The following is a 22,982-nucleotide window of genomic DNA, read 5'->3' as shown; positions in this document are numbered from 1 at the left end:
TGTTTGTGTTATTGTCAAGGACATCAACTTATTTTGGTTGTGTGTGTATGCACTTGCATGTAAGCGTCTGCAGTAGTCTGACATAAATGCTAAATTCCCAAGTTAGAAGTGCTTGGGCCAGGTCTACAAAACACAAGTGCTCAGTAGGTTTCTACTTAGGATTACTCTCACACTGCTTTTCAACAGTTTACATATATGTAGCATACTTCATACTAGGGCAATACCAGGGTTTTTTTTTTTAATTCAAGACAGAGTCCAAAGAACTCAGAGGCCTAATTTTCTGTTAAATCCTTTTGATACAACATGACTTTTATGCCAACAATTTTGGTCTTATAGCTTATAACTTACATGATATACAGATCATCCAAAAATTATAATTATATACCATATATTTACTATATATTAATTCTAGCTTGTACTGTACTCGGCATTGCTTAATCATGCAGTGGGGCTGACATCCCAAAGACCAGTGGGGTCCAAATTGCTTAACACTTCTATCTTTTAGTTAACAAACTTATGAATCAACACTCTTTCAAAATGGGTACTTTTGTTCAGTAATGATGGTAAACTGATATCAAAGAACAACCTATAGCCTCACTCTGAATATCCATCTATTGTGAAGAAGGAAAAAAAACTTGGGATCAGTTCTTCCGGAACCCATCCTTAAAAGTGTGAGTTTGAATGACATTCTTTGTGTTTTAGACAATATCACTTATTTGTAATACATGATTATAATACTGAGATCTGTGATTCAGCTTCCAAGTGTCAGCGTATCTTAAGTCTATTCACATCTTCACTGATCTAGTCACCATCCTCACCCAAACCTCTAATTTCTAGTCACAACTGCTGCAACAGTTCTTGAGCTATTTCTTGAGATGTTCTTGAGATGTTTCTACCATCCTCTGCCACATGAAAGCTAGACTGTCTTTTCCTAGTTGGGTGGTCCTGTAGGAATAAATTGTGCTGAAAATGCTCCCATGACTGATGAATTCTCTTCAACTAAATCATATTCAGAAGAAACCTAGATTTCAAGGTGTCTTGAACTGGCTTTCTCTCTTCTATGCAGCCTGTCTGGGGTTGCCCTTCTCTGGCTTAATACAACTTGGTCAGTTGTTCCTCTAACCTATCTTTTACTAGTAATTTCCATAGGAAGATCTTCTGGGAGTTTTAGATGCCAAAACCCAGTCCAAGTGTTTTCTTCTGGTTGCCTTTCCTGACCCCACCCTGTCCTAAAATAGGACCTCCTGATAGCTAACACCTGCTGTTTTTCCCCTTTCTGTTTATTTGTAAAATTCCTGAAGACAGGGCCATACCTATTCTGTCCACTGATCTATATGCAAAATCAAGACTAGTGCTCAATGCACAGCATATGTTTACGAATTCAATAAATATTTTCTGAATGAGATGACACATTATTTAAAAGAATATTGCATTAGCATTATTTGTGCAAATATTTATTTATCATGTGGTTTGTTGTTTTTTTTTGAAAAATCCCACTTTTAGGGGGAAAAGTGCCCTCTGGGTCTTCATCATCTTCTAAAATTCCTTTGTTCTTTCTCTATATTCATCTGATCTCTCCCCAAGGTACCTGGAGGCTGTACTGGTGAAGTGATCAGATTCTGGGGTTAGCCTTGTTAATTCTCCACAATTTAATGGTAGGAAAAAGTTTGCAGGTTTGCTTCTAGGTTATTTTTAAAAGCACTAATGGAAGATAAGCCAGAGCTCAAACTGGGATAAATCTCAGCTCCACAGCCCAGAAAAGAATACAAGAATTTTTCCCTGGGTAGCAGAGATAGCATGAGTACCATTTAAACTTACTCTTAGTACTCTGTAGCCATATTAAATTACCAGAATATGGCTAGAATATTTAGAGCACCAGGAGCTGGCCAGTCATGTTTCAGGGTTGGTGAAACAGACTCCTGATTTCACTTGCTAATGGTTTCTTTTTATACAGAAGTGGTCCCACAGAGTTCGGTAAACAAGGACGCATTCACTCACACCTTGTGGTTAAGAGTAGTACAATATAATCTCTGCTTTAGCTAAGATTTCTACAGCACTCGACTTGATTTTTTTTTTTTTTTACCAAGCAGAGAGTCTCAAAATGGTGCTTGGCTCTCAATAAGAACTTAGATAACACCTCATCTTTGTAGAGTACAATCCTCCCCCTTGACCTTTGGAGGACTGATTACAGGGGTCCCCTGGAAACCAAACTCCCAAGATGCTCAAGTCTCTTATCTAAAATGGTGTATTTGGGGTCCAATCAATAGTACAGCAGATAAAGTGCTTGCCTTGAATGCATCTGACCTGGGTTTGATCCTGGCATCCCATATGGGCATCCTATATGGTCCCCATGCATCACCAGGAATAATTTCTGACTGTAGAGCCTGGATTATTGTAATTTACACTGTAAATTCCTGTGCATTTCTGGTGTGGCCCAAAGGAAAAAAAAAAAAAAGAGAGAATACAAAACAAAATGGTATAGTATTTGCACATAACCACATAGGTCTTCCCTAATACTTTAAGTTACCTTTAGATTGTTTGCAATACCCAATGCAATATAGATGCCAGGCATGAAGCTGTTTATATATATGAAGCTGTTAATATGTTGTTTAGAGAATAACAAGAAAATATCAGTATAGGTTCAACACTGATGCAAACATCATAGGTCTAGCTACATAGTATGAAGTTTTTATTCCACCAATCACATATGGCTGATACAGAGTCCCAACTACTTAAAGTCTCTATGCATCTGAGAAGACCAAAGAAATGGCCTTCTATGAAGTGTGTTCTCTGGTTCCCTCCCTGTCCCACCCACTACCCTGATCCTCTTACCCGGTAGATACCCAGTGTCCCTCGATTGCCGGTGGCATCTGAACAGTGATCCTCGCACCATTGTGGAGATGTTTGAGCATGTGATGACATTGTGATTCCTTGAAAGCCCTCCAAGCACTTTTTTCTAAAGACCGCGGATGGGATCTGCTATCAGGATGCAGGAGAGCAGAACCCTCTCCCAGCCCTGGAAAAGAAAAGAGGAAGTTAACTGTAGGGAGAGCGAGAGCAGCTTATATCTTTCATAAGGTGAAAGAACCACCTCTGTGGCAGGGAAATGAAAATGGCAGATGAACTCCTATTCTTTCCGTATTTTTTAGTCTCTCTGCTGTCACTTTCCAAACTGGAAAGTGTCCTGGGAGACATTTTCCTGCTGGGGAGATTGGAAGTCCATGGAGATTGCAAACTTGACCAGCATGAAATCACCCAGCTAGTTCTAGGGAAAGCCTGGGCTAAATCCAAGCATCTAGGAAACTACAAATAATGCCATGCATCTAAACAGGCAGTTGTTGGAATGAAGGTAATATATAGAACAAGAGTTACAGAAGAGATAAATGGATATGTTTTAGAATCACCAAAAAGCTGAAGATGGGGATTGAAGGGAGAGGAGAAAGAGGGAAATAGGGAAGATGGACATTAAGTGATATATTGAAGTGGTTCCTCTGTTCAAACCAGGTCATGTGTTTTCTTCCCACTCTCTCTAAACGGAAGTCCTTGACATAACTGCCTATAGATTAGGTGCAACTCAGATGCCTTCTCCACTATGAGGGAAGGATGCGATTCCCTACAAAGCCAACATCTAGTGCAAAGTTGGTAACAAACTGAACAGACATGGAGTTACAATAAAGAACACTGCCAGATCAAATACTTTATTTACCCACATGACTTGAAGGAATAAAGACTATAACAAAATTTGGCTTCAGTGTATATTTACATTGACTAAAATTTATAAGCACAAAAACTGCCATCTGTCATGTGTTTAGAATAAGGCAAACACATAAAGTTACAACATAAAATGCCAGTCCATTGAGAGTCACATCTGAAATAATGAACAAGTTGGCAGGTCTAGGGCTGGTGAAGGGGTTATTCAAATAATGGTAAGGCATTTGTCTTTCACACAAGTAGCTCTGTTTCAATCCTCAACATCCCCTATAGTTCCATGAGCACTGCCAGTAATGATCACAGAGCCATGAGTAAGCCTTGAACACTACTCAGTATGATCACAAACCCAAACTAGCAAGTCTTCATCGTGGAACTCCTATGTTTTAGGCAAAAAGGAAACAAGTTAGATACAAACAAAAATGAAAAAAAAAAAAAAAACCCACACAATATAAAATATACCCACGAGAATGCCTTTGAGGAAGTAAGTATATACAAGTATATGTATGTATAATTTTATATATATATTTTAGTTAACATCTAACTTCAGAGAGAATTATGCTCATGCCTTATGAAATCATTTTAAAATTAATTGTCAGATCCAGACTACAGTGACTTATAACAACATGATAAAAATGACTGGAGGATGGGGCTGGAGCAGTGGTGTTGCCTTGAATGCACTAACCTAGGACGGACTGCAGTTCGATCCCCGGTGTCCCATTTGGGCCCCCAAGCCAGGAGTGATTTCTGAGCACATAGCCAGGAGTAACCAACCCCTGAGCGTCACCGAGGGTGGCCCAAAAACCAAAAAAATAATTAAATAAAAAAAGATGAGGAATCCATAGAATGCTAACATTCTAACACTAATAAAATGTTCATATGTTGGCCATTATTCTGAGGACTGAATCAATCTTTTATCAATATCTTCAGTGCTAAGATCTCCATGTGGATCTCAAAGGTTTTCCTTTGAATAGAATGTGGCCTTGGAAGAAATAAACAGGTTTGGATTGTTCTCAGAGATCTTAAACAAAGTGAAGGACAATGAGTCAAAGGCTCCAGTAAGTATAATTCCAACTAAATGAGTACTATGAAAAGAAATTTTAAAATAAAATGATATCTTGTTCTTTTTTGTTTGTTTGTTTTGTTTTGGGGCCACACCCAGCGATGCTCAGGCGTTACTCCTGGCTGTCTGCTCAGAAATAGCTCCTGGCAGGCACGGGGGACCATATGGGACACCCGGATTCGAACCAACCACCTTTGGCCCTGGATCGGCTGCTTGCAAGGCAAACTCCGCTGTGCTATCTCTCTGGGCCCTGATATCTTGTTCTTACTAGTTTTAGGGCCACAACTAATGATATTCGGGAGTTACTCCTGACTCTTCACTCAGTAATTTCTCCTGGAAGTGCTCAGGTGACCATATGAGATGGCAGGAATCAAATTCAAATCAGCCATGTGCAAGGCAAGTGCCTTACCCACTGTACTATCTTTTTAGCCTTATCTTGTTCCAATTCAATACAACCTCAACACCAACCCTATTTAATTAAATCAAGGTATTTAGACCTGTGTGAGCCAGAATGAGGGCCGTAACAAATCAGAAATTTATGCCCATTGGTATCAACACTCATGTCTATTGAGATAACCTTCTTTCCAATGGACTCTCAATTCCATAGGGGGAGAAAGGAGGTATTTCCTCTGGGCACTATTTCCCAAAGTGGTTATATCACTCCCTGGATGAGGCTGCTGGGCCACTTCAGATTGGTAGTAGAGACCTCAAGGGTGACAGTGGGGGCCCCTTTTGTGGGGTATATTTTCATGGAGTTGTTAAATGATTTTTTTCTAAAGAAGTAAGTTTGTGAATCTCTGCTCTAAAACCAAGTTCTTCCCAATGCCCAAATCCCCTTGAATGAAGTGGCCCTGATAAAGCAGAATAAATAAATGTGTCTGACTTGGTTGTTATTTTTCTTTTTGCAAAATCAGAGTGTTTATAAAACAGATGCATTATGATTAGTTTCCCTGACAACATTCTAAAAAATTTCCAGGTGGACACAACCTGGAAGTCAGTCTACCATAGACCCATATTTACTGAGTCTTCTAATAAAGTATTTATTTTGATTCCAATGTTTTATTCCCTTTGGTCTGACACCTGTATTATCTCTGTTGGCTTTCCAGGACCTGTGCCAAACCCAATAGTTGTCATTATTAAGAATATAAGAGGAAGTATTTTCTGAATTCCTTGTTAAAGGTTCTAGGCCTGAGACACAGCACAGTATTCTCTAGGAGGGTAAGGGAGATTAATTATTTGATCATTAATGATAAGGCAAACAAAAAAGATTTCAATTCACTGGAAGTTGGGGAAGATTCTGCTTCAAATAAAATTATCTGCATTCAGTAAGGATACCACAGATCAACCTATGTTATACAGGTCTATTTGTGAGCTCCTTTATATCCTGAGATATATCCTGCATAAAGATGATAAATCCTGTGGGGGCCAGTATCTAGTTTCCTAGATACTGGAATTTGAAACCTGATCTGCCACTAAAAGGATGTTGTGGAATTCAGAACTTTAATGATTAAGATGAGTCTCAATTGTTACTTGCCAGTGACAAATATACTTGCATTCAAATGATAACACAAAAATTTTGACAACAGTCCACAGAGACCCATGAGTCAGTCCTAACCAGCTCCAATTGTTTGACATTCTTTGATCTCTGTGAGGGATTTAGCAATGGTTCTTGTCTTCACTGCATTGCTTCATAGCTGACAGGTAATCCATTTGCTTTCCATGTATCTCAGCAACAAAACCTCATCTATTGCTGAGTATCTTCCTTTCTGTGTAAGTGATTGTGGATACGTGAGAAAATGTGGCATTGCAATGATTCCCCCAGTGATAAATATTTGCCTCACTGTTGTAACACAGACACTACATTTGTTCTATTACCAGGCCTGCTTAATTTTCACAGTGGTTTTTCTTTTCAGCACTGAGAGTGTAATTTATAAGTGAGCTATGGGGAATAAAACCAAGCATGCTTCACACAAACATTTAACTGCTTTCAAAACTAGCCCATTTGCAATTAAAACACAAGAAAAGGAATTCCAAAGATGTACACAAAGGAAGCCACATGCTAAATTGGAGCATTTATGCTAGTCTCCTACAAGAACAGTGTCATCCTCAGGGTTCCTGTTTTGAGATTACTGGGACAGGTATTCCCCCAATCTGCCTAAAAAGATAAAAACGGGGCCCGGAGAGATAGCACAGCGGCGTTTGCCTTGCAAGCAGCCGATCAGGACCAAAGGTGGTTGGTTCAAATCCCGGTGTCCCATATGGTCCCCCGTGCTTGCCAGGAGCTATTTCTGAGCAGACAGCCAGGAGTAACCCCTGAGCACCGCCGGGTGTGGCCCAAAAACCAAAAAAAAAAAAAAAAAAAAAAAAAAAAAAAAGATAAAAACGCATATCCACTGCAAAGATCTTAAAATATGAAAACTCTGGATATCTAAGAATCCATAAAACACACTATTACCATTGTGGTATTAAACAAATGATTTAATCTCACCAAGATTTCAGTTTACTCACCTTTAGGTTGGCCTCAGGATTAATTTGGGACTATTTTACTTGTTTTGGGGTCTCAGAAGATTTAATCATGGCTCTGTGCTCAGAGATCACTCGTAGGGATGATGCTCAGGGGACTGTATGTAATGTTTGGGAAAAGAGCACAGAGTTGGCTGCAGGACAACAAACACTATGTGTTTTAGCAAAGTGTGTGGCACATGATTGTCAGTAAATTTTTGCTATTGTTTAAAATAATAGCTAGGCTCTTAAGACTGCCCTCAAAAAGTTCTTTCTAAGTAATGGTATAGTTCAAAGAATGGTAAAAGGTATTTGGAGCCAGGCTCATTCTAACCTCAGAGTATGAACAGACAAGGGACATCAAGGGAGAGTTAAATGGCAATACTGACAGAGGAGAGGGCAAGAACCAAAGAGCTAAACTTGTGGCTGTTGCTAAGTCATTTGAAGCACAAAGCTCAGCTTCAGGAGAGGAAGAATGTAAGCTTTATCTTTGTACCCCAACCAAGTCTTCCTTCTTAGCATTAGTTGTGTTGTGCCTGAAAAGGAGACAAGTTAAGACTACGATGTTCACTGCTTTACATGGGGTATGTCAACTCCAAATCTGGGACTGAAAGTAGCAATTCATTCATTGAAACGATCAGAAAAGTCACTTAGAAAAATCAGAAAGGTTCAGGGAATGGGAAGCTCAGGGTGACCAAGAAAGGAGTAGCAGCGTTATGAACACTGGGTCTTTCACGATGAATGAGCATTTGTGTAACTGTAAACATGATGTGCAACCAACAAAAAACTTCAAGCAAGGTAATGGCAGAGTAAGATTACCAAACCTACTGGAAGGATCTCTTCTCTTCCTGTTTAGAGGGATGGGAAGCAAGAAGATCATCATAAATTATCTGCATTAGGGCAACATGTCATTTTTGTATTAATAAGTAAAATAAAAGGAAAACTGCTTTTAATAAATAATAAAAACTCTTATTTTACAGAGGTTCTGATCATATTTGGCATGATTTGTAGAAGATATATGCAAGAAATTATACTAAAAAGTGAGAAGAAAAGAAGAAATGAGGGATGATCGAATCTACAGTAATTTAGTACTATACCAACAATAAATTTTTATGCAAACTTTACCAAATCTTAAATTATGTAAACCAATCATCCTGGTATATAGCAATACAGTACTCACGGATGACAATTAACTAAAATAATTACTATCTGCATATACCTGCTGTTTATCATAAGTGTGCTTATTATATAAAATAATTTCTAAAAACTGCTTAATTGGCTTATTTGTATAATTGGAAGTGTTAGCTAATCACAACAGGAAATTGCTGGAAGTTCTGCTACTGCAGATCTTTTTCTAACTCAGATGTTACTCCTGGCTCTGCACTCAGAAATTGCTCCTGGCAAGCATGGGTGACCATATGGGATACCGGGATTTGAATCACCTGCACACCAGCTTTGTGCAAGGAAACTGCCCTACTGCTGTGCTATCTCTCTGGCCCCACGATTCTGATTCTTAAAGGTCATTTGTTACTAGGAGTGTCAGTGCCTCTATGACAATATCTGCATACAGAGAAAGTAAAATTAAGAGGTAACAACCCTGCTAAAGCCATGAAATGACCCCTCTCCCATTTTTTAAAACACAATAATAAATATATATATATACATCAACATAAACATAAAGAACATTAACAGTTTCAGTAACTGACAATTCTAGATGTTATGGTTAATTAAGAACCAGAGTTAATTGGATTCTCATTAAGATTGTCTTGTAATAAAGGCAAGGAGATGAGTACCTCAGAACCACATCATACAGTAAGAAAACTACTCTGAGTTTACAGTTTTTTCAAGGTGGCTTTGGGTAATACCTGTTTTTTTCTGGATAAAATAACATTTATAACGGTGTAATAACTACTATTTGCCCAACATTTGATAGTTCACTTTATGTATTTATTATTTCATTCTTCAAATGCTAGTTACTTTATAGGTGCAGAAAGAAGCAAGTGAAACCCACTCTTTTCCTATGCCACTTTCTAGGAGCAGCGAGCCTAACATGACAACTAAGACCACTGAGTAGGAGCCTTTCATCAGCACTGTTCCCACAGAGCAGAATTCCAGTAAGAAAGTTACAAAATAACTTTAATATCAAACACTGAAGGTCTCATGATCTCTATACCCAGGGAAAATTATCCTGACTAAGAGGTTGTTTCTTTTAAGTAACAATGAAAAAAAGATACTAGGAGAAAGTTCACCTGCTGAACACACCAATTTCTGAAGGATTCAAGGCACAATTGTATAGATTACCACTTCCAGACAACTAAATAAAACTCAACAGCTCTCGCAGATTTAGTCACAAATACCAACATGTGTGTAAGAGCCATTAACTTACAAGGAATGAATCGTTCACTAAAATAATTCCAAATGAGTACTGATGCATCTAAACCTACTATCCTAATTGTAAGTCCTAATGATAGCAAATAAAATGAGATTCCTGAAATGAATCAAAGGGTTGATCGTTTCTACAGAAAACAGTCTTTAATACAGCTTTCCAGGGGAACAAATATGCACTTCTCTGTCAAGTGAATACAGTAAAGCTTATTCCTAAACGCATATGTCCTCATACAGCAGGTCAGCACAATGATAGGGACTAAATAGAGACTGAGGGAATGGGAAAGGGAAGGACTGTGTGGCTTCTTGATTTCCTAAGCTAAGACTCATTCAACCAATAGTCGAGTGTGCCTACTCTGAGTAGTTTTCTCTTGGGTATGAACTATTAACAGACAAAAGGAAAAGTGAAGAATGATGTGTTCTGTGTCCAACTACCCACTTCCTCAACAAAACTTTAAAACTCTGAAATCTCAAGATATAGTAGTCTACCACACTTCTTCACTTGAACTTAATCTTTGATGACACTGTTCTCTGTATGTATGCTTCAATGCTTAAAAAAATTGTAAAGGTTAAATCAAGTATAAAGTCAAAATCTTAATAGTCATTTGGACAGACTGAGGGTTTCACCCATCCTTTTCTGGTCCATTTTAAATGTTTCTATACTTTAGATAAAGTGACATATGTTAAGTTGCTAATCAGAGTGAGAAAGTACTCTCAAGTCAGAACTGGTGTGAGACTTAAAAACCCGAAGCCGATAAAATGTGACTGATTAGATTAAATGCAGTAATTACTTAGCCATGAAATTGCCCTGCCCAATTAAATAAGCAGTCATTACTGTAAATGAATGCTTTGAAGTGGATACTGGTAGATAAACTCCAGCACAGCTTTCCATGTTTCGGAATAAAAGCATGTGTGTATTGCTAACATACTGCATTTAACCACTAGACCTGTGCTTACCAAAGTTTTGTTTTTTATTTCTCAATTTAGTTAAAATAAAAATGAGATACATTGCCCAATCTTTGACTCTATGTATCTAAAAATGTTTTCCCTTTGCAAGAACTATAAAGTGAAGATTGTGACAATTCTATGAAATTATTAGAAAGTAACAAAATCAAGCAACTTAAGAAATACAATGAAGTTAAGGTTTCAAATTTCTAGGTCATCTAACTCCAATGGAAAATAGCTCATTTTCTATAAAGTTTTCTTCTAATGCTATGGGTGTCAAGCAAGGTACTAGGGTTGACATACAGACTGCAAAGTTTGCAAGTTGTGTATGAAGCTGCTGCAGATTGTGTACAAGTCATTTGATATGTGTACACAGAGTATTGGTATGACTATATGTTTGTGTGTGTTGGGTGTGGTGTGCTAAGACTCCAGACAGAAAATTCTGCAATTCAACCACAATCTGTCATCCTCCCCACTCTAAAAATCTCGAAGAGTTTTTCTTCTTTGCTCCTATGTCTTCTCCTAAACTTCTTAGCAAGGGGGGAAGTGTTACTCAATTGCAAACTTCTATCCTTCACAAGCAGTGGCACTCGGCACAGAGTAAGGCCTCATCCTTTTACTTTTGAATGAATGAAATTCAGCGTCACTGACAGAACAGTTCGCTTAGTGATTTCAAGTTGACACCATACTTTTTATCTCACCTAGACACCTATCACATGACTTTTCAGAATAATTTCATTTCCAAAGTGGAGAGATGTACACAACACCTTGTATACACATCAAATCTTGACACTTAAGAAATTCTACTTAGGGGGCCGGGCGGTGGCGCTGGAGGTAAGGTGCCTGCCTTGCCTGCGCTAGCCTAGGACGGACCGCGGTTCGATCCCCCGGCATCCCATATGGCCCCCCAAGAAGCCAGGAGCAACTTCTGAGCGCATAGCCAGGAGTAACCCCTGAGCGTCACAGGGTGTGGCCCAAAAACCAAAAAAAAAAAAAAAAAAAAAAGAAATTCTACTTAGAGGATAATGACAGGTGCTTTCACTGAAGTTTTCTCTGTAAGTGCTTCACCACTATATATAGTCTATGGGAGACATGGCCTGCTACACCCTTTTTCAACTGATGCCAGAGAGCCAGGCTGCCAGAGATGGGCCACTGTCACACGTGGAGGCCTTGCAGGCAAGACTCTGACAAAATACTTCAAGTCTTTTTAATAGAGAAGCTCAGGGGCCTATGACAAACCCCAGCCAATAAAAGGTCTTTCTTAAAGAGGCGGGCCCCTTATGGCTGGCATTGGACTTCTGCTGGGGTAGGACAAGGGGACACAATCACTATTGTACTTTTAAAATATTTCTTGGGGGCTGGATGGATAGTACAGTGGGAAGGGCATTTGCATTCCACACGGCTGACCAGGGTTCAATCCCCAGTACCCCATATAGTCCACCAAGCCTGCCAGGAGTGATTTCTGAGCACAGAGCCAAGAGTCACCCCTTAGCGCTGCTGGGTGTGGCCCTGAATAAATAAACAAAAAAATTGTCACCTTAGACGTTTTATGCGTCACTTAAATTTTATATCAACTTCATTAGAATGTTCTGAAACAGTACGTAATTATACTATTTTACTTAACATTTATTTTTAGATTTAAAAGTTACTTCCCAGACTAAGGAAGGAAAAGAATGTGCATAAAGTCACCACTTTGAAGCAAGTCAATTTCTTTCACAAGAGAATATTTCCGTTCTGTCTAATATTCCTGCTCTCTATTACAGGTTAAATATTTAAGCTACTAATTTTTTAGTTAAGTGGGGAAATGTACATATATCACAATGTTTTCTCGGTTATAGAAAACTGTCTTCGTAAAATGACACTGCAAACGACCCTATTTAAATGCTTTCTCTCGTTTTCTTTGTTGTCATTTGTTTATCTATTTTTATAGGTTATACTTATATGAAAGGGCATAGCTCAAAGATACCTTTCCTGTTCAGAAAAGTCAATGAATTCTCCAACAGTAAACATCACTACTGAAGAACAGTTCTCTCCAGCATCAGCTCCAAATTTTTAAATCAAGCATTTCCATTAGCAAAGCGAATTAGAACTTTGCTGTGCATTAAAGCATTACTTATTCTGGAATACCTCAGGCTAATCTGTGTTTCTGAACTGAATGATTTTTGTGGCTTTTTGTATAAGCAAAGAAAACAGTGATAATGGATGTCTTCCAGCTGCATACCTTCATGACATTCAATAGGTTTTATTTGGATTAAGAAATGCAATTGTTTTCGGAATTGAAGGAGAGGAAAGTAAAACTGACATGTACACTTTTTGCCATCAAATTCTGAACTTGGGTCCTGCACTACATTTACAGTGTTAAAAAATAGCAAAAATAAACAGGCTCATGTCTTACCAGAGGGTAATTTACTCACCAAAAGGTCCTAAGGGTGATTTATGACTTGCAATGAGTTGAAACAAAAGTAACCAAATAGCTGAACAAAGGCGGGATGATGCCAAATATGATAGGCTCTATATTATTCTCCTACTGAACCTTCAGGAAGATATTGTGTACTTTTTACTGCTAATGTGGCTTGTTAGAATAACAACCACCACAAGATGCTGAAACTGAATCTGACATTTTCACCAGCACACTTAAAACCGTAGACAAAGGTACGAAGGTTAGCAAAATGAAATAAATGCCTATTTATTGGGGGACAAAGCCACTTTAAGAAAATGCTGGTAATGTCCATGATACTCTTAAATATAATTACTTTAATAAAATGATCAAACTCCATCTGTTATGACAAATTTTAAATGAATGTGACATTCATAAGTAAACAATAATAAAATTTGGTGAAAAAAGAGGAAAGGGAGAATATCCAGTTCTTTCCTGGTGCTTTAAATTACTGCAATGAATTATGAACATCTTTCTTAATTCCTAAGGATGGATACATTAAACAATGATTCCCTGTTTATTTTTCCCACTGAAAGTCCAACACTCATGCCTGGATCAAAGAAAAGCATTGAACAACTTCACTGTTAATTTTGTCACTAGAGTCCCTCTGAAACTGAATAACATCTTGTTGGATTTATTTTTGTCTTCTAATTCAACTTTGCAAACCTTTTGATATATTACATACTCCACACACACACACACACACACACACACACACACACACACACACCAGTGTGAGCAGTATGTACATACACACAGATGAAGGAGTCTGGCCCTCTCCACCCTTGTATAGCATAAACCATCTCTACTTCCACAGTCTTCTAGGTCTTCCCAGAAACAGCAGGTTCTGGTTCCAGTTCTGGGTAAATTCCTATTCGGTGATCCCAAATTGTTCAGAGCAATCCTGACAGGAATCTGGAGACAAGAGGCTGTATCTAAACCTCAAAAAGGATATACTTAGACTTCTACTACCAGTAAATGCCACCCTAGGTTGGGCAGGTAGGGAAGGAAGTCTAATGATTAACCCCCTCCTCTCAAAAGAGGGTGGAAAACCAGGTCACATCTCTTGAGGACTGCTTTTGTCATCCAAAAAGCCAATAGTTTTATGCAAAATAAAATAAAAAACACGAAATTGTTTATTCCTAACTTCCAAGTGACTTTTTATTTCAAAGTTATTTGAACACACTATCTTTCTCCCCCCCTCCCCCAGATATTTTTTATTGCAAGAGACTTTTCAAAAGGGACAATTTTCCCTGTTTCATCTCTCTTGCCTTTTTTTTTTTTCTGGTGTGTGTGGCAGCTGCTGTTTGATCTGTTCATTGGCTCTGATTTGTTTCATGTTTCAGCCAAAGATTAAAACTGCTCTGTAATTCTAAGCAGATGGGCCTAGGAGCGCAACCCTGTAATTATACCTTCTCTCTTTGGCCCTGGAACTGCACGCCTTACTGCCATCCTGACTTTTCAAGTCTGGGACGAGTGGGACTCAGAGTACACCTAGGAGGGCTGGCCCAGCCTGACATGGCCGTGTGTGGGGCTGTGGAGCTGGTGTGCCTGGTCCCCTCGGGACTACAAATTAAAGTCCCCAGCAGCTGGCCCGGGATCTCCTCTCTCCCCTTTTCCATTGCTCATCCCACGGGTAGGTGACAACACATTCTCCAGTTCCATCTTGCAGCAGGTCCTGCTAGGGAAACTTAGATGTGGGGGGTGCTGACCTGAGCTGCTGAGGGTTTGGGGTGGTCTTGATGGGTGTGGAGAAAGGAAAAGGAATGTTGGTTTAGGTCAGGACATCTAAATCAGGAAACGCTGTGTCTGCAGGATCAATACCAAAATATCCTTCAGGACTCATAAGCTGCTTTTGCTCTTGTGGGGTGAAGTCTTCTGGCTCAGGGTTTAGTCCAGCTCCTTAGGAGCTGTGGCACTAGAGGCCACGGAAAAACGATCAAGTCAAAGCAGGAGGGAAATCAGGGGGCATGTCTCGGGGAACCTAAGGGACTGGTTTTAATTAGCACACCTTGGCTGTTGGAAGTCCCTGGCTCCTTGAATCTGCTTCCAGCCCACGAGGGAGAGAACCCCAGGACTAGCTTAGACACACACACAGAGACACACACACACAGAGACACACACACAGAGACACACACACACACACACACACACGAGAGAGAACCCCAGGACTAGCTTAGACACACACACAGAGACACACACACAGAGACACACACACAGAGACACACACACACACACACACACACACACACACACACACACACACACACACACACACACACACACACGCCCGCCCCCAGACAGGCGGACAAGAGTTCAAAGCCGTAATTCCCGCCCCGGGGAGAGGATCAGAGATTAGTCCAGACGGTCTCATTAAAAGTTTGGACCACACCAGCGCGCCTGCCTCCTGCACGGAGGGAGACACTTTGCAAAAGAGGCAAGCAAAACCTGCGACTCGGTGACAGACAGTTTTTCCTTTTGCAAGACGAAAACCTGACTTAGAGGAACCGTTTTCCTCTCTGCTTCGTGCAACCGATCCCGGGGATCTTAGGTGAGATCTCTGCACCTTCCGTGATGAAAAAAAATAAACAAACTAGCATCCCCGTCAAGCCCCCTTCCCCAGGCAACTTCAGCCTTTTGCAAAAGAGCGCCCACCCATGCCCAAAGCCACCGACGGGGAGCTGGAGAACGCGGGGGACTCTGCTCAGACTTGCAAGGGGAGCCGGGGGCGCTTTTCCCGGGGCGTCTCCTGCCCCTGGGGCTCCCTCCGAGCGGCACTCCCTCCCTCCCTCGCTCACCGTAGAGGAGCAGGGCCGGGAACAGGTAGGCGGCGAGCAGGCGACGGCCCCGGCGGGACATCTCCAGGCCGCCGCCGGCACCTCCCGCGCGCGCCGAGCTGCCGCTCCGCTCCCGGGAGCCGGACGCGACCAGGCGGCGGCGGCGGCGGCGGCGCGAGGCTCCGGGTTCGGCCACCGCCCGCGTGCGGCCCTGGGCCAGGCCCCGCGCTGCGCTTCAGGCGGCCGCGGCGCGCCCCATGCCCGGGGGGCGCGGCGCGGGGGCTGCGGGGCGCCCAGCCCGGCACGGCCCTCCACACGCCTCCGGGCTCCGCGCCTCCCGCTTCCACCGCTGCTGCTGCCGCTGCCGCCGCCGCCGCCGCCGCGCGCGCTGCTCCGAGCTGCTGTGGCCGCCACCGCCGCCGCAGCTGCAGCGTCTCTTCATATTTCCCGAGCGCCGCCGGCGGGGCAGGCGGCCGCGGGCAGGGGGCGTGGTCGGGCGTGGCCTGTGCCTGATGGGCGTGGTTACTGTTGAGTGGGCGGGGCGCGGGGCTTCAAAGGCGCTCCAGCTCCGCCCCTCTTTCTCTTCGCCTCCACCCTCCCTCCCGGCCCCCAGGATGTGGCCCCCCCCGCTCGCCACCCTGTCTCTCTCTCTCCTCCACCATCGCTCCTTCAGAGAAAGAAGCGTCTCTCCGACGGGCTCTGGCAGCCTCGCCCCCCTGACGAGGAAGTGAGAAGCGGGCACTTCAGCCCTCTGCAGCTCCGTCTGGGGCATCCCCATCCCCTCCCCAGTCTATTCCTCCTTGGCTAAAGGCGGGCTTTTTTGGGGGAGTGGAGCTTCAAGCTTAGGGGGTTGTGCGCGTGTGTGAGTGAGTGTTTTGCATTCTCCTGCGGGACTAGGTGAGCCTAAGAGGACGCACGGAGACGAGGGCGAGTTGCTGAAGAAGAGTTAGTTTTGCCTGCAAAGTCCCAGCAAAGAGGGTGCTGATGCTGCTGCCAGCATCGCAGGTCTTCTTGCTTCCTGCCTCCTCTTGGAGGCGTCTGGGCTGGAATTCCCTGCAGCGGGGTCGTGCTCGGCTTCTCTGAGGAGCTCCAGGGCCGCCGCCACAGGCCCCGACCTGCGAAGGGGACGGGGTAGACTGCGGGAGGCCTTTGGAATCTCTCTCCTCCACCAGCACCCCCTTCCAGAGGCAGATGACTAGTTAAAACTTGAGAGAAGTCTCAGAAAAACTCTGTGTCTCTGTCTCTCTCTGTCTCTCCTCTCTCACCCCTCTCTTTCTTTCTCCTCTCTCCTCTTTCTCTCCTCTCTCTCCTTTTTCTCTCTCCTTTCTTCTCTGTCTCTCTGCCTCTCTCTCCTCTTTCTCCTCTCTCTTCTCACTGTCTCTCTCCTTTTTCTCCTCTCTTCTCTTCTTTCTCTGTTTCTGTCTCTGTCTCTTTCTCCTGACTCGCCTCTCTCCTCTCTTTCTCTTTCTCCTTTCCTCTGAAATAGAAAGTCTCTCCTCTTCTCTTTTCTCTCTGTCTCTCTATTTCTCCTGTCTCTCTCCTCTCTTTCTCTTTCTCTCTCTGTCTCTGTCTGTCTGTCTGTCTGTCTGTCTGTCTCTCTCTCTCTCTCTCTCTCTCACACACACACACACACACACACACACACACACACACACACACACACACACACACACCGCCAAAGTGTGCCCAGGTCCCCTCACTGACGATCCTGTTTGCCAACCCAAGTCTTGCTCGGTATTCCTGTTGTGTGGGAGCTTGAGGGGGTGATGTTCCATGTTGGCTTTTAAGCTCCAAAGGCAGAAAGGATTCTGTTTGCAATTCCTCGGGGCGCTGCAGCAGGATGCTTTTCATGTGGTGGCCCCCCTGCTGGGCTGCTGGGCCGGTTTTCTGGGGTTTGCTTCATTGCACAGGCCCCCCTCTATGGGTCCTTCAGCTGCTTTGGGATAACGTTCCAATCCAGCCTCCCAGGCTAAATGTCATCTCATTCTGGGATAAAGAGCAGCTCCAGGAACAGATGGAATCAAGAGAACATTTCTTGACTCAATTCTGCTAGTGTTTTTCATAAATAAAACACTTAAAAAAGAACGCCTGACTTCCCAAGAGAGTTTTCTGCCTCTTTGAACAATGTAATAATTCAACTCTATGTGTTTTAGACTTGCAATACTAACCAGACCTTAGCATGGGTATAAAACTGAGTAAAATAGATGAGAAGTCAGTTGACAGTTTCTCTCTCTTTCATTTCTTCCTGAGAAAGCCACCGTTTGATGTGGTGATGTTGATCCTGTTGGATGTGCTTCAGTTTTTATTGCCAATATTATCATTTTCTCATCTTAATATGGTGAGGTATCATAGTGTGCCAATCTGCCCAGCTCACAGGGATGAAATTGCCAGTATTTGCAGATCTGAAAGATGAAAGATTGGGTCTGAAGAAAAGGAAGACTGCCTTAGCAAGGCCTGGGAGCAGGTGCCTTTTACTGAGGGCTTGACCTGCAGCATGTTTCCCCAGACTTTTGTCCTCACCACTAGCTTTTGCCTTTTACAACGTTTGGGTAGCAAAGCCAGCAAATAGACCACATTCAGTGTAATTTGACTCAGCCTGATCCTTTTAAAACCCGAAGTTTGGGCCCCAATAATATGGTGCTGTTGTGTCTGGGGAGTGCTTGGATGCATGTGTGTATGTGGTAGAGAGAGGGAAGCCATACAGTGCTGGGGATTGAGCTCAAGGGTCTTGTTCATGCTAGATATGTGTTTCACCACTGGGGCTCTCTCCCTGGCCTAATTGTGACTTTTGGATGCTGTCAATGGGTTAACTGGCCCTATAGCAAGAACTTGATTTCCTCACCGATGTTGGACATTAGGAAATGGTGTAAACAGCTTACTTGGCTGCTTAAGCACATTACCAAGAACACATGTTGGTTAGCTTTTCTCAGTCTTTTAGTTATTTGATGCCTTTTGATCTATCAGGAAATATTGGAAACAAGCAAATAAAAGTGTTGGGGATGTTGTGTTTCTGTATAAGCAGCTGGGTTGACTGTAACCGAAAAATGTTGAGGTCACTCATCACATATTAGCAGAATAATTGGGTAATATGTTTACTTCAATCATTATTTGATTCTGTTATTTTTAAAAAAGAAGAAACCCAACAGACCAACTATAATTTTGTCATTTTGACAGTGAAGATGATTTCATTTTTGTTTTTCCAACAAGTTTTACTGATGTGATATTAATATAGTTCAACTGATGTCATCAGTTTCAAATTTATTTTGCCAGCGTATTGATATGTGGTGTCATTGATTAAGTACTTCCCCCTCATCCTGCTGGAGTCACTCCCTAGAAATGTTTTCATAGTCTTCTGTCTTTTTCTGCAAGGTCTGGATAGATACAGCTGGAGAGGTCATGAAAATTCACAGTATATATTTGTCTCACAAATCGATTTAGTTTGGAGCTACACCAAATTCAGGGATCACTTCTGGAAAAATTTGGGTAATCTATTTGTATGCCAGGGATCAAACCCAGGTTGGCTGCCTGTGAAGCAGTGCTTTACCTGCTGTACTCTTTCTCTAGCTCTCACAATATATAGTGTTAAAATACTCTTAAAGCAATAAAATTGGAAGGAGGGCCTTTCCAGAGAGATGTTGCATGGTAGTGGTTATAGACTTTAGCTTAAAATCTGGGTCCCTGAAGTTGATTACATAATTTCACCAGGATAATTATAAGGCCACACAGTGAGTAGAATATCAATAACTATGTTAGAATGTTTGGAGTTATTCATAGACATTTGTATTGAATTGATGGGGAAGAAGAAATTCAGGAGACTGAGTCCACAGTGACAAAGCAGATCACAGTCTGTGTGGAACTTCCATGATTGCTCAACTATCTGACCATGAGACCTCCTATGTTTTTCAAATCATCTTTTCCCATAAGCACTGTTCATCAACAAAACCTGTAACTTTAACTTGAGCTTTGAGTGAGAACAAATTCTTTGCTATTCTATGGTAAATTCAAACTAAGCATAAGTTTTCTGAAATGTGTTGACTGTGGATGATTGCTTTGAATTTCTCAGGAGAATTGCTGTTTTAGTTTAAGATTTTTTTTGTGAGCACAGAGAAATAAAGAGCTCAGTGGTATCATTTTCCTGTGACATACAAAAATCAGTCTTTCTTAGAACCTGGTCTGTAGTTTGCTTTCTGATACATACCTTGTAAAAAATGATCTAAAATATGCAATGTGCAAAAGTCACTTAGAATTTCAGAGATTCCGGGGCCAGAGAGATAGCACAGCTGTAGGGCAAAGTTTGTCTTGCATGCAACTGACCCAGGATAGACCGTGGTTCAATCCCTGGCATCCCATATGTCCCCCAAGCCAGGAGCAATTTCTGAGCCCATAGCCAGGAGTAGCCCCTGAGCATCACCAGGTGTGGCCCCAAAACAAACAAACAATAAAAGACTTTCAGAGATTCTGGGTCTGGGTCTTTCATTTCTTGAGGAAAATGATAATTTTACAGGGCAGATGAATGCAAATAATACAAAAACTCAGTCCTCAACTATAAATGTGAGTGGAAGCATCTAAACCTGTTTTCTCAGAAGGGAAAAAATGTTAGAAATACAATTTTCCTCAAGCATTGCTAGAAATATGTCAATGTGACAGCATGATAATCCCTCTCTATAACATCTATAACAGGTAGTGCTTAGACATCTACCCCTTTTAGCACCTACAACAGTATTTACAGAAATTTTCCTATAGGAGGATTTTAAATGATAAAAAAAACAGCATAACATATGCAGCATCCTCAAAGTCAAAGCTAAAAAAAATTATTAATCAGTGTTATTTAGAATATGTTGCTTTTCAATATAACACATGTATTTTTGTTATTTGAGAATAAACCTCACATATATATTATATAGTTTTGGGCATTAGATACAGCTCTGAGCTTCAGGGTCATTTAAACTTAAAATAGAAGGTGTGTTTTATTTTATACTCATGGAAAGTTATCAGGGAAAATCAAATTAAGCGCCTGAGAGAAAATAATCTCAATAGGCTGAGTGCAGCTTTGTGTGAAGGAGACCCAGATTTGATCCTTGGAACTAGATAGTCCACTAAGTACCTTTAGGAATGACCCCGGATACAGAGTCAGGGAAATAGAACAAAAGAAAGAAAATAAAAATATTTCTGAATTTGGAGTTTATATAGCTATCCAACATGTACTATTCTCTGAAGAGTGACAAATATATATGTAGGTAATTCAATGATTTGGGGGGATAGGGGTCACACCATCAGTACTCAGGTTCTACTCCTTATTCTGTTCTTAGGGAACCATATGTAATACTGGGAATCAAACTGGGGTCAGCTGTGTGAAAGATAAATAAGTGCCTTAACCCACTGTAATGTCTCTCTATCCTTGAGAATGATCAGTCTAATCATTCAGACAATCCACTGAATCATCCATTCATTCAATCAAGCATTCCAAGTATGTTTCAGGGGCTTATGAAAAGACTCAGGACCTTTACTATAGAAAGAAAAAATGAGATCACCCTGAGACTGGAGACAATAAATGACCTTAGTAGGATTTTTGTTGTGTTTTCATGTGGCTTTTAGAACATTATTTCTGATAATGTTAGTTGCCATGAACATCTAATTGCCTTATCTACTTAACTGGATTATTTGACTCTTAGACAGCAGGAAGAAAATTAGGAATTGTCCTGGCACGTCCTCCCCCGGCATCTTTACAAGTTCCTTCATAATGGGCATTTGTTGGTTTGGTAGATGAAGCAAGATAAAAATCAGACCACAGAGAAAGTCTTTATAAAGCTAACACCATTATATTCATACAAGGACAGAAAATGAAAGATACACACACTCTGGTTTTAATCTGAGCATACCCTAATTCTTGTGGTATACATAGCAACATTCAAACATGTTGATAAAGGATAAACTGTTGGCCACCTGGACAAGAAGCCAAGTACAGTAGGCTCAAATCACCCAGGTCCCAAATTGGACTCATCCTTTACTTTGGGTAGTTATAAAATGGGAATAATAGCAGCAGAGAATTTCTTAGCCAGACACTGGAAAAATGTGCTCTAAAAATGAACTCCTTTACCAGGATGGCTTTATATTAATCCATACATTCTTCACAATGATGAAATTGCCTGCTTGAATGTGAATTTATTCTTGGGAGAAGATTGTGAAAAAAGCAATGAGATTTGGCTTTCAAAGGGACACAATACTTAAAGAGGTGTAAAGTATATCTATGTTATCTACAATTGAATGATTAAAAAAAAGCTGATGCTGTTCTGGAGGAATAAAATATAAAATTAATTATATTATAATCAATCATATATCAAATAGTTATAGCAATTTTATTTTTTTAGCAATTTTGTTTGTTTGTTTTTGTTTTGTTTTTGGGCCACACCCAGCGGTGCTCAGGGGTTACTCCTGGCTATCTGCTCAGAAATAGCTCCTGGCAGGCACGGGGGACCATATGGGACACCGGGATTCGAACCAACCACCTTTGGTCCTAGATCGGCTGCTTGCAAGGCAAACGCCGCTGTGCTATCTCTCCGGGCCCCATTTTTTTTTTTAGCAATTTTATTTCTTAAATTACAGAATATGTTTTGGTTATATGAAACTAAATATCTTTTGCTTCAACCAGACATCTAGAATGGCATTCTACAATCTTATTTTTTTTTTTTTTTTTTTTGTGGTTTTTGGGTCACACTCGGCAGTGCTCAAGGGTTATTCCTGGCTCCATGCTCAGAAATTGCTCCTGGCAGGCACAGGGGACCATATGGGACGCTGGGATTCGAACCGATGACCTTCTGCATGAAAGGCAAACGCCTTACCTCCATGCTATCTCTCCAGCCCCGGCATTCTACAATCTTATTGCATCATCATAACATTACATTCAATATTGTTTATCTTTCATTTAGATACTTTATTTATTACTAATTTCTCCTTACAAATAGAAAAGCTAAAATAAAAGAAATTGAGTGGTTTCCTAAAAGTCCTAGCTTTATAGGGATAGAATGAGGTTTCTTAACTCCCAATAAGGGGCTATTTTCAGCTCTAAGCCTATGTTTAAAAAATTCTCTTTACCTCTCAGAAATAGAACATTAATGTAGATGTATTCTGAGACGTGCTAGTGAAAAAAAAAAAAAGAAAGCTAGGT

The 22,982-nt window shown here is 41.2% G+C and overlaps 1 protein-coding gene across 1 annotated transcript in view; it reads right to left on the bottom strand.

Moving 5' to 3' along the window:
* APCDD1 (APC down-regulated 1) overlaps positions 1-15,962 on the bottom strand; it is a 36,566-nt gene extending 20,604 nt beyond the window's left edge. The window contains exons 1-2 of the mRNA XM_049770072.1: positions 15,839-15,962; positions 2,833-3,016 (exon numbers count right to left, since the gene is read on the bottom strand). Of these exons, the coding sequence (XP_049626029.1) occupies positions 2,833-3,016; positions 15,839-15,899 (245 nt within the window). The 5' untranslated portion in view covers positions 15,900-15,962. The remainder of the gene's footprint in view (positions 1-2,832; positions 3,017-15,838) is intronic.
* Positions 15,963-22,982: the final 7,020 nt, after the last annotated feature.

The sequence above is a fragment of the Suncus etruscus genome, chromosome 3, assembly GCF_024139225.1.
Source record: "Suncus etruscus isolate mSunEtr1 chromosome 3, mSunEtr1.pri.cur, whole genome shotgun sequence".
NCBI classification, from domain to species: domain Eukaryota; kingdom Metazoa; phylum Chordata; class Mammalia; order Eulipotyphla; family Soricidae; genus Suncus; species Suncus etruscus.
Note: the sequence above shows the minus strand (reverse complement) of the source record. Positions and strands in the feature narration are given on the sequence as shown.